At 43.7% G+C, this 12,374-nt stretch overlaps 1 protein-coding gene across 1 annotated transcript in view; it reads right to left on the minus strand.

The window, feature by feature from the left end:
- The window catches only part of SMC5 (structural maintenance of chromosomes 5), a 92,492-nt gene that overhangs the window by 16,571 nt on the left and 63,547 nt on the right, over nucleotides 1-12,374 (minus strand). Inside the window, exons 26-29 of the mRNA XM_087397491.1 lie at nucleotides 9,980-10,028; nucleotides 9,719-9,806; nucleotides 5,206-5,278; nucleotides 4,967-5,070 (exon numbers count right to left, since the gene is read on the minus strand). Of these exons, the coding sequence (XP_087253617.1) occupies nucleotides 4,967-5,070; nucleotides 5,206-5,278; nucleotides 9,719-9,806; nucleotides 9,980-10,028 (314 nt within the window). The remainder of the gene's footprint in view (nucleotides 1-4,966; nucleotides 5,071-5,205; nucleotides 5,279-9,718; nucleotides 9,807-9,979; nucleotides 10,029-12,374) is intronic.

Below are 12,374 nucleotides of genomic sequence, written 5' to 3' on the forward strand. Positions count from 1 at the left end.
GATAACCAAAAAATCCCCCCCATCCTTCTTGATGTAGAGGGTGCTCTCCGTGGGACTATTATGTAATCCCTTACTTGCCAGGAATGCATCAATCTTGGCATACCATGCACGTGGGGCTTGTTTCAGCCCATATAAAGCTTTGTTAAGCATGCAAACCTGACATGCATTGCCAAAAAGTTCAAATCCAGCAGGTTGTTTGACATAAACCTCTTCCTGCAAGTCCCCATTAAGGAAAGCTGTTTTTATGTCCAACTGATGGACATTCCAAACAAAACTTGCAGCCACTGCAATAACTAACCGTATGGTGGTCATCCGAGATGTAGGAGCAAAAGTTTCCTCATAATCTATGCCCTTCTTCTGTGCATAGCCTTTGGCAACCAGCCTTGCCTTGTACCTGTCAATGGACACATCTGGCTTCCTTTTCACCTTGAAAACCCACTTAGTACCAATGGCATGCTTACTTGGTGGCAAATCCACAACAAGCCAAGTCTGATTTTTCTCAATGGATTGCAATTCATTGTGCATGGCATGCATCCAATGTACATTATCCTTTTCTTCTTCAAAAGAGTCAGGCTCCTCTTCATCAAGAAGAGTCCTTGCATAAGTTTTCTCAACTAAAAGAGCCCCCCCTGCGTGCCTTACTGCACTACGAGTCCTGCCAGGCAATGGGACCTCAAGCATACTCTCCCTGAGAGTCTGTAGGAACCAATTCGGCACTGTTTTGGCTGCATGTATCTCTTGAATTTCTTGCCTGACAACTTCATCCACACCCTGTGGAGGTACAAAATCAACCTGTGGCTGAATCGGGGCATGTGGATCAGGAGGAGGTTGCTGTAAATTCTGATTTTCAGCATGAACCTCAGCTAGGGAACCAAATGCTATAGGAAGCATCCCCTCAAAAACATCATCTAAAGAAGCTGGAATATTAAATTCAGCATGTGTATGTGCTGAATTTTCAGAGAATATAACATCTCTACTAACAAAAATCTTGTGTGAAGCAAGATTGTAGAGACAATAGCCTTTGCTTTGTGCACTATACCCAACCAAAATGCATTTAAGTACCTTATCTGACAACTAATGTCCAAATTCCGCAGGCACGTGGGCATATACAACACAACCAAAAACTATGAAGTGATCCACTGAAGGCTTTCTCCCATGCCATGCCTCATAGGGAGTGATTGTCTTCAAAGCCTTTGTGGGAGCCCGATTCAACATGCATGAGGAGGAGGTGACTCTAAAGGAGACAATGTATCAACCATATCATGCTTCTAAAGTGTCATTAAGCTACCATAGCTCATGTGCCCATACCTGGCATGCCATAACTCCACATTCTGCGTCGCAGCAGTGGAAGTGCTCACTGATAATGCAAGATCGGATCTTTTTTCATATATATCAAGCTGAAAAAGACCCCGATACGAAGTGCCAAACAAGATCAAAGCATAGTCATTCTCTTTGTCTCTGACTGCACACTTAGCATCATCAAGTACAGCCTGAAATCATCCTCTATTAAGAGAGGACATTGAAAGCAAATTCTTCTTTATACCCGGCGCATAGAGTACATCTGAAATTCTGAAATCTGTGCCATCAGTGGATGTGAGAATAATGTTCCCCACTTCACACACTAAATAAGAAGAATTGTTTACACAAGTCACCTTCTTTTTAGTAGGTGGTGGATGCAAAGATACAAAAAGGCTCTTCTTAGAAGTGATGTGCTTAGAAGCACCACTATCAAAATACCAAGTATTCAATGTCTCATTGACACTGAGAGAGCATGCATCCTTTGAAGGATCATAACTGCAAGTCAAGAAAGCATAAGGGTCATCATCATTAGCAGCTGTAGCAACTGAACTACCCATTCAAAAATCTGAAGTGCAAGACAGAAAGGCATAGTGCTCTTCCACAAAGTTGGCTGTAACATCTCCCCCATCGGTGAATGAGGAGCTGATGCATCTGACACAGCCATACCTGAATCCCTTTTCTTTCTTTAGCTATGCGCTTATTGCATTCACCAATATAATGACATGGCTTCTTGCAGTAGTGACAAATGTCCTTCTTTTATGCTTATATGCATCACTAATGTGCAGGCTGATTGGCATATTGCTTTTGCTGCCCTTTTCCCTTGGGCATGAACTTAAAAAGCATGGCATGCTCGCCAGCCCGGGTTGCCATATTTCTTCGTGTCTGCTCTCCCTGCAACAAAAGTCCTACCAACTCGTGAAAAGAGAGAGGATTTTTGCACCCTCTCAATGACAAATTCAGCGAGGTGTGGAAACCAAGATAGGATTCAAGAAGAGAATTCAAAGTGATGGTAATCATCTCTAAATCCGGAATGACTTCATCAATATTCAACAATTGCTCCCTCAAATCCTGAAGCTTTGTGAGGTGAGTATTCATGGAATCTCCCTCATCCATATCCGTATGAGAAAGCTCTTGCTTCAAAAAGGAAACTCTGGCATCATTTCTTGCTGCAAACATACTCTCTAATATCTCCCAAGCTGCCTATGATGTTTTGCACGACTGAATATGATGAATAATGAACCTCTTGATAGAGAGAAAAATCACTGATAGAGCTTGTGCATCTCCAGAATCCCATCTTTTATGTTCTACTGTGGGAGCTCCTGAAGCAGCAACTCCAACTACTTGTGCTGCATTTTGACCTCTACCCCTGCCTCTAGCTGTAGGAGTGACAGGTGTAGCCATTGTATCTCGCCTTGCTTCATCTCCATTGACATAATCCCAAAGATGTCTGCCAACCAAGATGTTGCAAACCATAAAACTCCACAAGGAGTAGTTGGTGCCATCCAACTTATTCTCCTGTGTGACGCCAAACACCTCATTGGGGTTGTTCTGAGCCATTTTTGCCAGATAAACTCAAAAATACAGCAAACTGAACAAGTAAAATCCCTTCCTGGGATGCAAAATGCACGAGTAAAATTTACCAAAGAAAATCTGCCCACAATGACAAATACTGTCACAGCCTATCAAAGGCTTGAAATGCACCAAAATGCTCTGCTTAATGCCCAAAAATCTGCAAATAGAATCTACAAAAAGTGGCAAAAGTCTGCAAATTGACTCGCACCGAGTCCAGAAAGGCTTGCAAACTTCCAAAATTCTCCTTTACCTGCAAAATTGCAACCCAAATGCAAAAGGCTCCATTTCTTGTGGGAAATTGCATACAAAAGAGGGCAAATGGTATGAAAGCCCCAATTGTTGCATGATTTGCACTCTGCCTGCAAAAGCCCCAAAATTTACTGCAAAACTGCAGTGTAATTGCAAAATCCCCAAATTTCTTCAACACCTTCTGTACGGCGCTGCAGTACGGAATGGTGGCGCAAGAGCTGTACGGTGCATGAGTTGTACGGACGTATGGACTTGACGGCAGTGCAAGAGCAAAACCGTCCAGCGATACGAAATCCGTACAGTCGTACAGACTGTACGGAACGATGATCTTGGGCAAGAGCAGGCTGAATTCCGGGAGCTAAGAGCGGAAGAAGAAAGAAAGAAATTTTATTAGTGTCTTCGGAAGACCGATGGGTCTATGAGACTGAAAGAAAACCTGATACAAATCACAGTAAGGGTGGAGCTACTGAAACGAGCATCATCAACCATGCTGAATCCTAAGTCTGATCATAGCTGTTGTGTGTGTTGCATTGTCCACAGATACTTGTTCTAGCACGGATTATCCGCAGCAAATGATCAGTCCCTACAAGAGATTGTCCAGACAGAGTTTGCTGCATCATTGATGTTCTCTTCCAGACAATGACTTTCATCCGGAGGTCAGCCCTATGGACTCAAATAGGCTGCCAAAAGATGGGCAATCATCGGAGAGGATCGCATTCATAGGTGGACAGTCATGGTTTGCTGATGTAGTACAATGGTTCCACAGCATGATGTACTCCCTCCCATGAAGACCACCCTCTCTCTAGACTCTACCGTGTGGAGAGGAACCACCTCATGCAGCATGATCTGATACAGCTATCTATCAGAGACACATGGGCTGACCATGCTTGGTAAAGAGGCAGACTATATGGATCACTTTCTACAGCTGACAGGGGGATGGTTTTATTCAGAGGCTAGGATATATGGATGTATATATGTCCCATGCTATGCAAGTTATCCCACATGCTCAAGATGCCATTCAGCCTAGGGGTCCGTTCAGTGCTGTATTTAGGGATACAAAGATGCCCAGAGAATCTGACAGGGCATTGCACACTTGCTCAGTGGGATGACGAGAGGCACCCTTTACATCACTAAAGGATCCGTGGCCTGGCTCACACAGTGTTGCCCTCCTTCCATGACATCCCCCCCCCCTTTTTCCGGCGGCCCCCCTAGACTTGGATTAGGAGGTCATTTCCAGTCTCCAGCATGGCAAATTTGGAGATCAAGATGCACCAAGGCGCCTGGATGGGATCCAGACCTTTGCCTTCCAACCACTCCTAGTGATATGGCAGGATATCGTAGATATACCCTGATGGCCACTTGGAGCAGAGTCCAAAGGTTCCACATGTGCGGAAATAGCCAGAAGAGCGGCCTTCATGAGAGAGTAGGGCCATGGGTTATTTTTCACTCCAGCCACAAGGGCATGGCACTTCCACTCTCAAGATTGGTTACACCAACCTCACTACATGTCTACCTGTTTTTTAGTTCTCACAGAATTTTATCCAGATTTCATGTACTTTGGTCCTATTTAATAAAAGCCTAATTTTCTTGAGAAAAAAAGAGTAAGGGACCTAATATAGAAAACTGGGGAGTACAAAGCAAAAGTATTTCATTTCATGTGCTTTATTCACATCTCCTACTAGATCGCTGATTCGGAATTTCAGCATTAGTATCTTCCCTGTAGAAAAAGAGGGTTGAAAACACATATTTCAACAATTGTTGGTGCAAACTGTCATAGTGATATATTAATAAGATATGCCTTAATAAGAATAGGATATATCCAATGTTAATAAGATGGAAAGGTCACCTTTAGCAGGGCTCTCTATCCACGGCCCATTCATTATGTTCAATATGCTGCAGGCTTCAGTATACTCCAGATCTGGGAGCAGCTTTGGGGTCAATAGAAAGCACCTACAGCCAGAATCATTTTACGTTTTCAAAGACAGATTAAATATATATCTTAAAAGAAACTCCCAGGATGGGAGATGACAAAAAGCATTCAAAGGTAACTGAATGTCAGAAAGATGAAGAAAGAATCGGACATACTGTGGCGTGTTAGGTTCACTTGCAGCTCTGACCAACTGTTGAAACATCTTCCTTTCATTGATAGGGTCCATTCCTGAATCATACACGGCAAAATCAATGTTGAATACAAGACAGAAGCAATTTGAGCACTGCAACCCTCCTTTAAATTTTTTATGATCTCGTCGTGATCTTTAACAAAAATCCTTGCTCATTCCTAGCAGGCCGGTCTTTTTCAAATCACTCAGGAATACATTGTACATTTGAAGGCTAATCTTGAAGAAACTCAACAAAAGTTTTTAGTGCCTCAGCTAGTTAAATGCAGTACTGGAATGTGAATTGTGCAATGGGAACTTCAAGAAGGTTGACTTACGTTAGGATAGATGTTAAACCATGACCTTGTGGATTACAATCAAAAAATGTTGTTTTATGGTAATGGTAATTTGTAGGAATATTTGCTTCCCAATATTTCGCAGCTCTCTAATTCTTCTTGCTGGCTTGCCTCAAGTCAGTTTCGCCTTTTGCATTGGACTTTTGGCTATGCCTCTCTATCTTTGTGTTCATGACTACCCCCCAAAGAGACGATCCTCACGTCACTCGGTTAAAGCCTTGACTTTACCTCCAGTTTCAGCTTCCCTTACCACTATTCCTTCATTCTCTTCTCCCTTATCTTCCCTAAATGTTCTAAGATAATTCTTCATGGAACTGTAAACCGCAATTTGACAATGTAATGTACTTTTCAACATTTTTGTGCAATCTATGGCTGTCCCTTTTGGAGAGAACTTTTTAGACTCAGAGTAGAGCAGGAATGAGCAGATGCACATATCATGTGCTGCAACCTTAGCAGAGTAAGTACTCAGCCTTCTATTACATATATGATTGTCACGTTCTCTCAGCTCCAACCATACACCTACACCAAGCTCACCCCCAAAGGTACCACAGCCATTTTTCCTATGAGCCTTGGTGCCTGATGCCATCAAGACCCAACCGCAGAGCATCCTCATCAAGATTAACAAGAAGTCCATGATCCATAATGATAAGGTCCTCTTTAATGACCTTAACCGATATGCTATAAGAAGTAAATCCTAAAATCTCATGTCTGACACTCATTTAACATATTATTGGTTCTTAACTTTACCTTGCCTAAAAATGCCAGTTCCCTTAAACATTACTTGTAGGTAGATTTTCTTTTAAATCGATTCCTTTTAATATTCTCAATCTTCAACTTTCCACATAATTTGTGAAGTCCAAACCTTTCAAGAATGCAAATGTGTGCAAAGCATGCAGAATTTTGACGCCAATTGGTCCTACAATGGGGGAAGAGCTCCCTCTTAAGAGTACTTGTTTCTGTTTTTGATCTACATGCAAGCTGGGAGAGAGATGATGGATGACTGCAAGGCGAAGAGAGAATGATAAATGAGATTTTCAATGAAGGGGGATACCCCTTCATTAATGTCACTTGAGATCACTCAAATTCCATCTTGCCATTTAGACATGCCCCTAGCCTATGATCCATGCATCTACCATTCAATGCACTCTAATGCACCCTTCCCTTTTCTATAGAAACTATAGATAATCAATCTATTTTCCTAACTCTTCTATTTTGGTCTTATATCCTATAAGAAGCTCTACATTCCTTCATTAGTAGCTCCACCCTTTTGCTCATTGTGTTAGGTTTTCTATCACTCTCATAGACCAGAAAGGCATCAGAAAGGGACGAGAATATCAGCTAATGTATAAGGTATCAAATCCACAAGATTTACTCATAGAGATGCTAAAATGGTCAAAGCAGCAAATATAGAAGATTTTCGCAATAATTATGAGCAAGAAAACTGAAAAAGACTTTTTTATTTTCAAAGAGGGTGAATGAAAGAAAGAAAGAAAGAAAGAAAGTTTTTAAAGTCTTCTGAAGACCGATGGGTCTATGAGACTGTGAAAATCCTAATACAACGAGCAGTGGTAGTGGAGCTACTAAACGAGCGTCCATACCAATGCAAAATGCAAAATGCAAAAAATGCAAAAATGCAGAATGGTAGTACTAAGTCCTAAGTACAACATAGTCATGTCGATGGTCGACTATATATATCAATCTCAGCATCATCATCAATATCATCATCATTCCCAACAACAGCAAGATATCAGGATGGATGAGACAGTGGAGGCATGAAGTCGGCAATAGAGTGTTGTCGGCCACTCAGAGATGCGGTGCTGGCACGTCTCCTGGTCGTAGCTCTACATCTAACCAGGGCTACTGTGACCCCCGTCAATCGGGCTCCGACTCTAAACAAGAAGGGGATGTCTCCAAGTGTGATCTGTGTGTCGACCCTCTGTCTGAGCTATCGGGTCATGGGCTCCGGGTCACGGTCATGGTCATGTCGAGGCCTCGTCTCATTGGGGTCCATGTGATCTAGCTGAAAGAACTCCGTAATAGAGCTCTGAGAGGGATCAACCGAGGAAGAAGTCTGCTCCTGTCTTCATGCTCGGAGTATCCTCTCGCGGTATCTAAGTGTCTCATGAATGAAACTTGCCAAACGCCGATGGTCTGGATAGGAGAGGAAATGGGCTAAAATCCCATAACTATCTCTGAAGAGGCAATGGAAACATCCTCGGATCTCATAGTACACAGGACACCTGAAGATGAAATGCTCCTCTGTCTCAACCTCATGTATGTCACATAGTGTGCATATGCGCCGCTCCTTGAGTAGTCGCTCTACTCTACCGCTCTCGATGCGAAGTCTGTGTGAAGAGACCCGGAATTGCCCAAGAGAGATCCCCATCGAGTGGGGTAGGTGAATCTGTGTGTATCCTGGTGGGTCAATGAAACCCTCCGCTGTGATATGTAAAAAGTGATCTCTGTAAAAGCTAAGCTTCACTGGGAGTTCACTCGGTTCCAACCAGGTCCAAAAAGTGTGTAGCTGTAGTAGATCCTCACGGATAACCTGGTTGACCTCGTGTGATAAGAGGAGAGAGAATGGAGCATCCATGCTATACTGAAAGGGAGTTAGTCTATCCATGTGGAGCCCAAGTCGCTCAAACCATCTCTCCGTACGTGCATACCAGCACCTCTGATCTCCTCCTACTGCAAGTGCCATAGAAGAGGATAGAGCTATCCATGGTAGCCTGCTACGCCTCGAGGTATAATCCCCATATTCCCTAACTTAATACAGATATGTGATGACCTGAAATGCAGCATCTAGCTATAAAGGGGGTGACCCAAACTCAGCCTGAATGATCTGGTGAGGAACGGATGACTTACCACGAATCATCCGTGATAGCATGAGAACATGTAGCCGCTCCACACGATCCCACTCTGTATACGACAAGTCTGGCTCCCAACAAGGGATGCCATACATCCCCGCTGGACGAGCCAAGGAGTCAAAAAAAACCCCTTCGTGCGTGGATCCTGAAAGTGCGAGCGGAAGCACTGCCTCTCTAGCCTGGCCATTGAGGCATACCCTCTACTCAAGCATGCCTGCATCGCGGGTCTCATAGTGAAGCTCGGTCCGGAGAAGATAACCCCAAGATAAGTGTATGATGAAACTATCTCAATAAATGACCCCACAAATGTGAACTGCTCCTGATGCATGATAGCTCGAGATGTATTGAAGATCATGACCTTGGTTTTACTCAAGTTGACCTTCAAATCATGAGACTCACAAAAGGACTGTAATCTAGGTGTCTCTGAAGCCCCTCTGCTGAGGAAGACAAGAGAGCCACGTCATCTGCATAGAGCAAAATCTGGATCAGCGTGCCTGCAAGAGAGCAACCTACACCCCCCTGTGTCTGCATCACTGTCTCAAGCTCGTCAATGTAGAGGCCAAACAAGGTAGGCGACAAAGGACACCCTTGTTTGACCCCGATGGTACTCATGATCTCGTCTATCCACCCGGATCCTGCCCGAACTCTGCCAGAAACTCTCATAAAGTGCTATGACAACCCAATGATCTCCTGGTCATAACCCAAGTCCTGTAGGCGCCGTATGAGGCGGGCTCTCGGGACTGTGTCAAATGCCTTGCGAAAATCCACAAAGCAATAAAACGCTCTTCTTCCGTGACCTCGCCTCCTCGATAATACATCTGAGCGTCAGAATGCAATGCTGCTAAGAAGTACACAACCACCATGGTAACTAGCCTATGGCCAAACCGTATGGAACAGTTCTAGGGCAAGAAATCAGTAAACAATCGCTTGCAAAGTTGCAAGGATGTCAACTTGAGGTAGCTCATAAAAGTAACTCTTTAACCTCCAGAAGATCCTGACTGTCAGGATGAAAACATTTGCAACACATGAACTGCAGAGAAATCCTAGTACCTACAGTTACAGATTTCACAACACCTAATTGTAGCAGTATCCTCTTACTTTGTCGTAAAACAAACTGATGCAATCTTAAGTCAAGAGATATAAATTCTTTTGTGAAAGGTTCCCATACAAAAAGTCGTGCCATGCTCTTTTGAAAAAAGGGATTCCTTCATTGATCCCTTCATTGATCTCAAATCAAAAAAATAGAAAATCATGTGCGAGGTAATTATTGAGTACTTGCCTTGGTTGATTTCATCAACAACACGGAAAGGACAATGAGTCAAATCTTGCAATGAGACCAAATACAATATTGTTGACACAGAACGCTCCTGTAAGACAATTTTTAAGGAAGTGTCATGTATACATCGTCAATCCAAAACAAGTTTTCTTCAGAAATTATCAACAGGCAAGGAATAATGGACCTTTTGTGAAAGCATAACAATTATAAGTCAAGTAGGAAGTTTCTCTGTAAAAAAAAGTGCTCTTAATGCTGAAAATTTACCCCTCCTGATTGATGGTGTGCACTTAACACTTGCAACTCGCTTGTTTCCCTGCAGCCATAAAATAGATTAGCATCATTTGGTTTAAGTAGAGCTAAATTTATTTGGCTTTCCGTGCGAAAATAGTTTTAAGGATTTATATACAACTGTAGCTTTAAAAGCAAAACAGCTACCCTGTGGAACAACACAATGACCCAATAGTCATAGGCACAAGGCTAAAATCACATCGACTTTGATTTCACTCAGGGTTTTCATGCTCTAAGATCCTTCATTGGTATCAGAGCCACCTTCTGTCACTCCTCTAGCAAAAAGACCCAGAACTGAGAACCCACGGAAATCTTATGAGAGTGAAACTCTAGGCATTCCTACTTGCTAGGAACCTGTTTGCATCTTCCTCTGTTCCCAGAAAATCCATAAACATTGGAGAATTATCACAAAGAACAGAAGAAATCAGACTTTTGTCACAAAGAACTACATTAATTGCACGTGTCACACACGTGGTGCTGTACACTGTACGAGTCATATGCAACGGCATTTATAGCTGTACGGACCTGCTGCTGCATTCAATACAGGCACCACACACACGTGTGAATTCATAGTGCTGTACTAATACATTAATGCCTGTCTCAACAGGCTGCAGCGGACTTTATATGCTGAAAACAGTGTTAGGTGCTGGAATTTGCAAGAAAATTGTAAGGATTAAAGAAAAGCACAAATTTTTGCCACGTGTGAATCTTTACACAATCGGACGCATCTGATGCTTGTTTATCAGCATGTCCTGCATTTGAGTCTGAGCGAAGGTCTGAGCAGAGGGTCTGAGAGGTGCTCTGAGCGGAGGTGTGAGCGGTGAGGACCTGCCTTGTACCTACGCACAAATCTCTTCAAGCTTTCACTTCCACGAACGATCAACGTTGACTCCTTCTCATACAGCACTTGTGTCAACAAACGACTTCAACTAAGGGCCTCCCCATGGACCACCCCCACATGAAAAGCATTGGCCTGGTCAAAGGGTACCACACAAGCTGCCAATCAGGTTACTTGTCATAGCTACACTAATGGAATTCAGGAGATGATCTCCCAAGCTGTTGGTGCAGGAGACTGGCTGGCGCTGTGTGCGCGCGCAGTGTGCTGCGTGCACGTGCATATGCATGTGCATGTGTGAAATTGTGTGCAATGTGGGCTGCTACCGTCAGGGACAAGGCAAAGGAGCGAATAGGATTACAAGGGAATGGAGAGGTGAACAGAGACGGACGGAGATTGACAAGCTGTGAGACGCCGAAGTGGTGGAGAGGCAAAAACAGAGTGGGGGTAGAGAGAAATTAAGGAATGGGAGGGGGAAAGACGAAGAGAGAGATCAAGGAATGGACGTGATTGATTCGGTGTGCGCACCTTATGGTGGTAAGCTACCATTTGGATCGTTTGAAGCATTCTGGAGCGCTTCGCTTGGTTAGGTGTGCCCCCTATTGTTATTTTATTAAAGAAATGACACTATTGAATATCACTGTGTTTGGTAGAGGCATGGAACACTAGATTTTGTCAATGCAAAACAACTTTGATCATGAATAGGGCTGCTTTGAAGTTTACTGAAATACAAAATCAGCACGTAATTTGTAAAATCATATGCTCTCAAAACCTAATGCTCCACCGCAGATCTGCGTAGGAATTTCTGGAGGAGGCTCTGGAAATCCCTTTGCATGCACACATGTCTAGTATCATCCATCTACGATGGGTTAGAGACTCACTCTGATGGGTCTCAAAGTTGGGAAAGATCACTCTTTTCTTTTGGCTTTCTATTCATGGAGGGATTGCAGTGAACCAATGGAGATCACGATTTGGGGCTGATCCCACTTGCCCTCGCTGTCATTCTGCGAAGGAGTCAATGTGACATTGCCTTTGGGACTGCAGTCACGCGAGCACTGTTTGGAAAGGGGTTGCTCGGATACTCAGCATTTTTCATACTTCCCCTTTCTTCATGACTTGGGGCTCGGTCGCATGGTTATCCCTTACTGGGCCCCACGTGTTTTATGAGGGTGAGCCTTCTTCTTGGGCACTCCCTTCAGAGCTTCTCATGCTTCAGTGGACACCTCTTGGGAGATTTTTGCTAGCATTTCCTCTTGGCACATTTGGAGAGCCAGATGTACAGAGGCCTTGGATGGCACCCAGATACACCCATCACAGGTGTTCACGGGTATTTGGACTGACACGGTTCACACTTTGATAGCCATTTGGGCTAGCATGCGGGGCCCTTCGCGGGAAGCCTCTTCTAGGAGGACTGTATTTGGAGTGGTTCTCCCTTTTTCTCGAAGGTTTCTACCAGATTGAGATGGCACTATCAGCCCCAATCCTTTCTTTTTGGCTCTTGAGCTTTTCATGCATTGCATGGTGTATCCCATATGG

The sequence above is a fragment of the Dipteris shenzhenensis genome, chromosome 26 (genome assembly GCF_047967505.1).
Source record: "Dipteris shenzhenensis isolate YYH24624 ecotype China chromosome 26, Dip_SZ_1.0, whole genome shotgun sequence".
Classification (NCBI taxonomy): Eukaryota; Viridiplantae; Streptophyta; class Polypodiopsida; order Gleicheniales; family Dipteridaceae; genus Dipteris; species Dipteris shenzhenensis.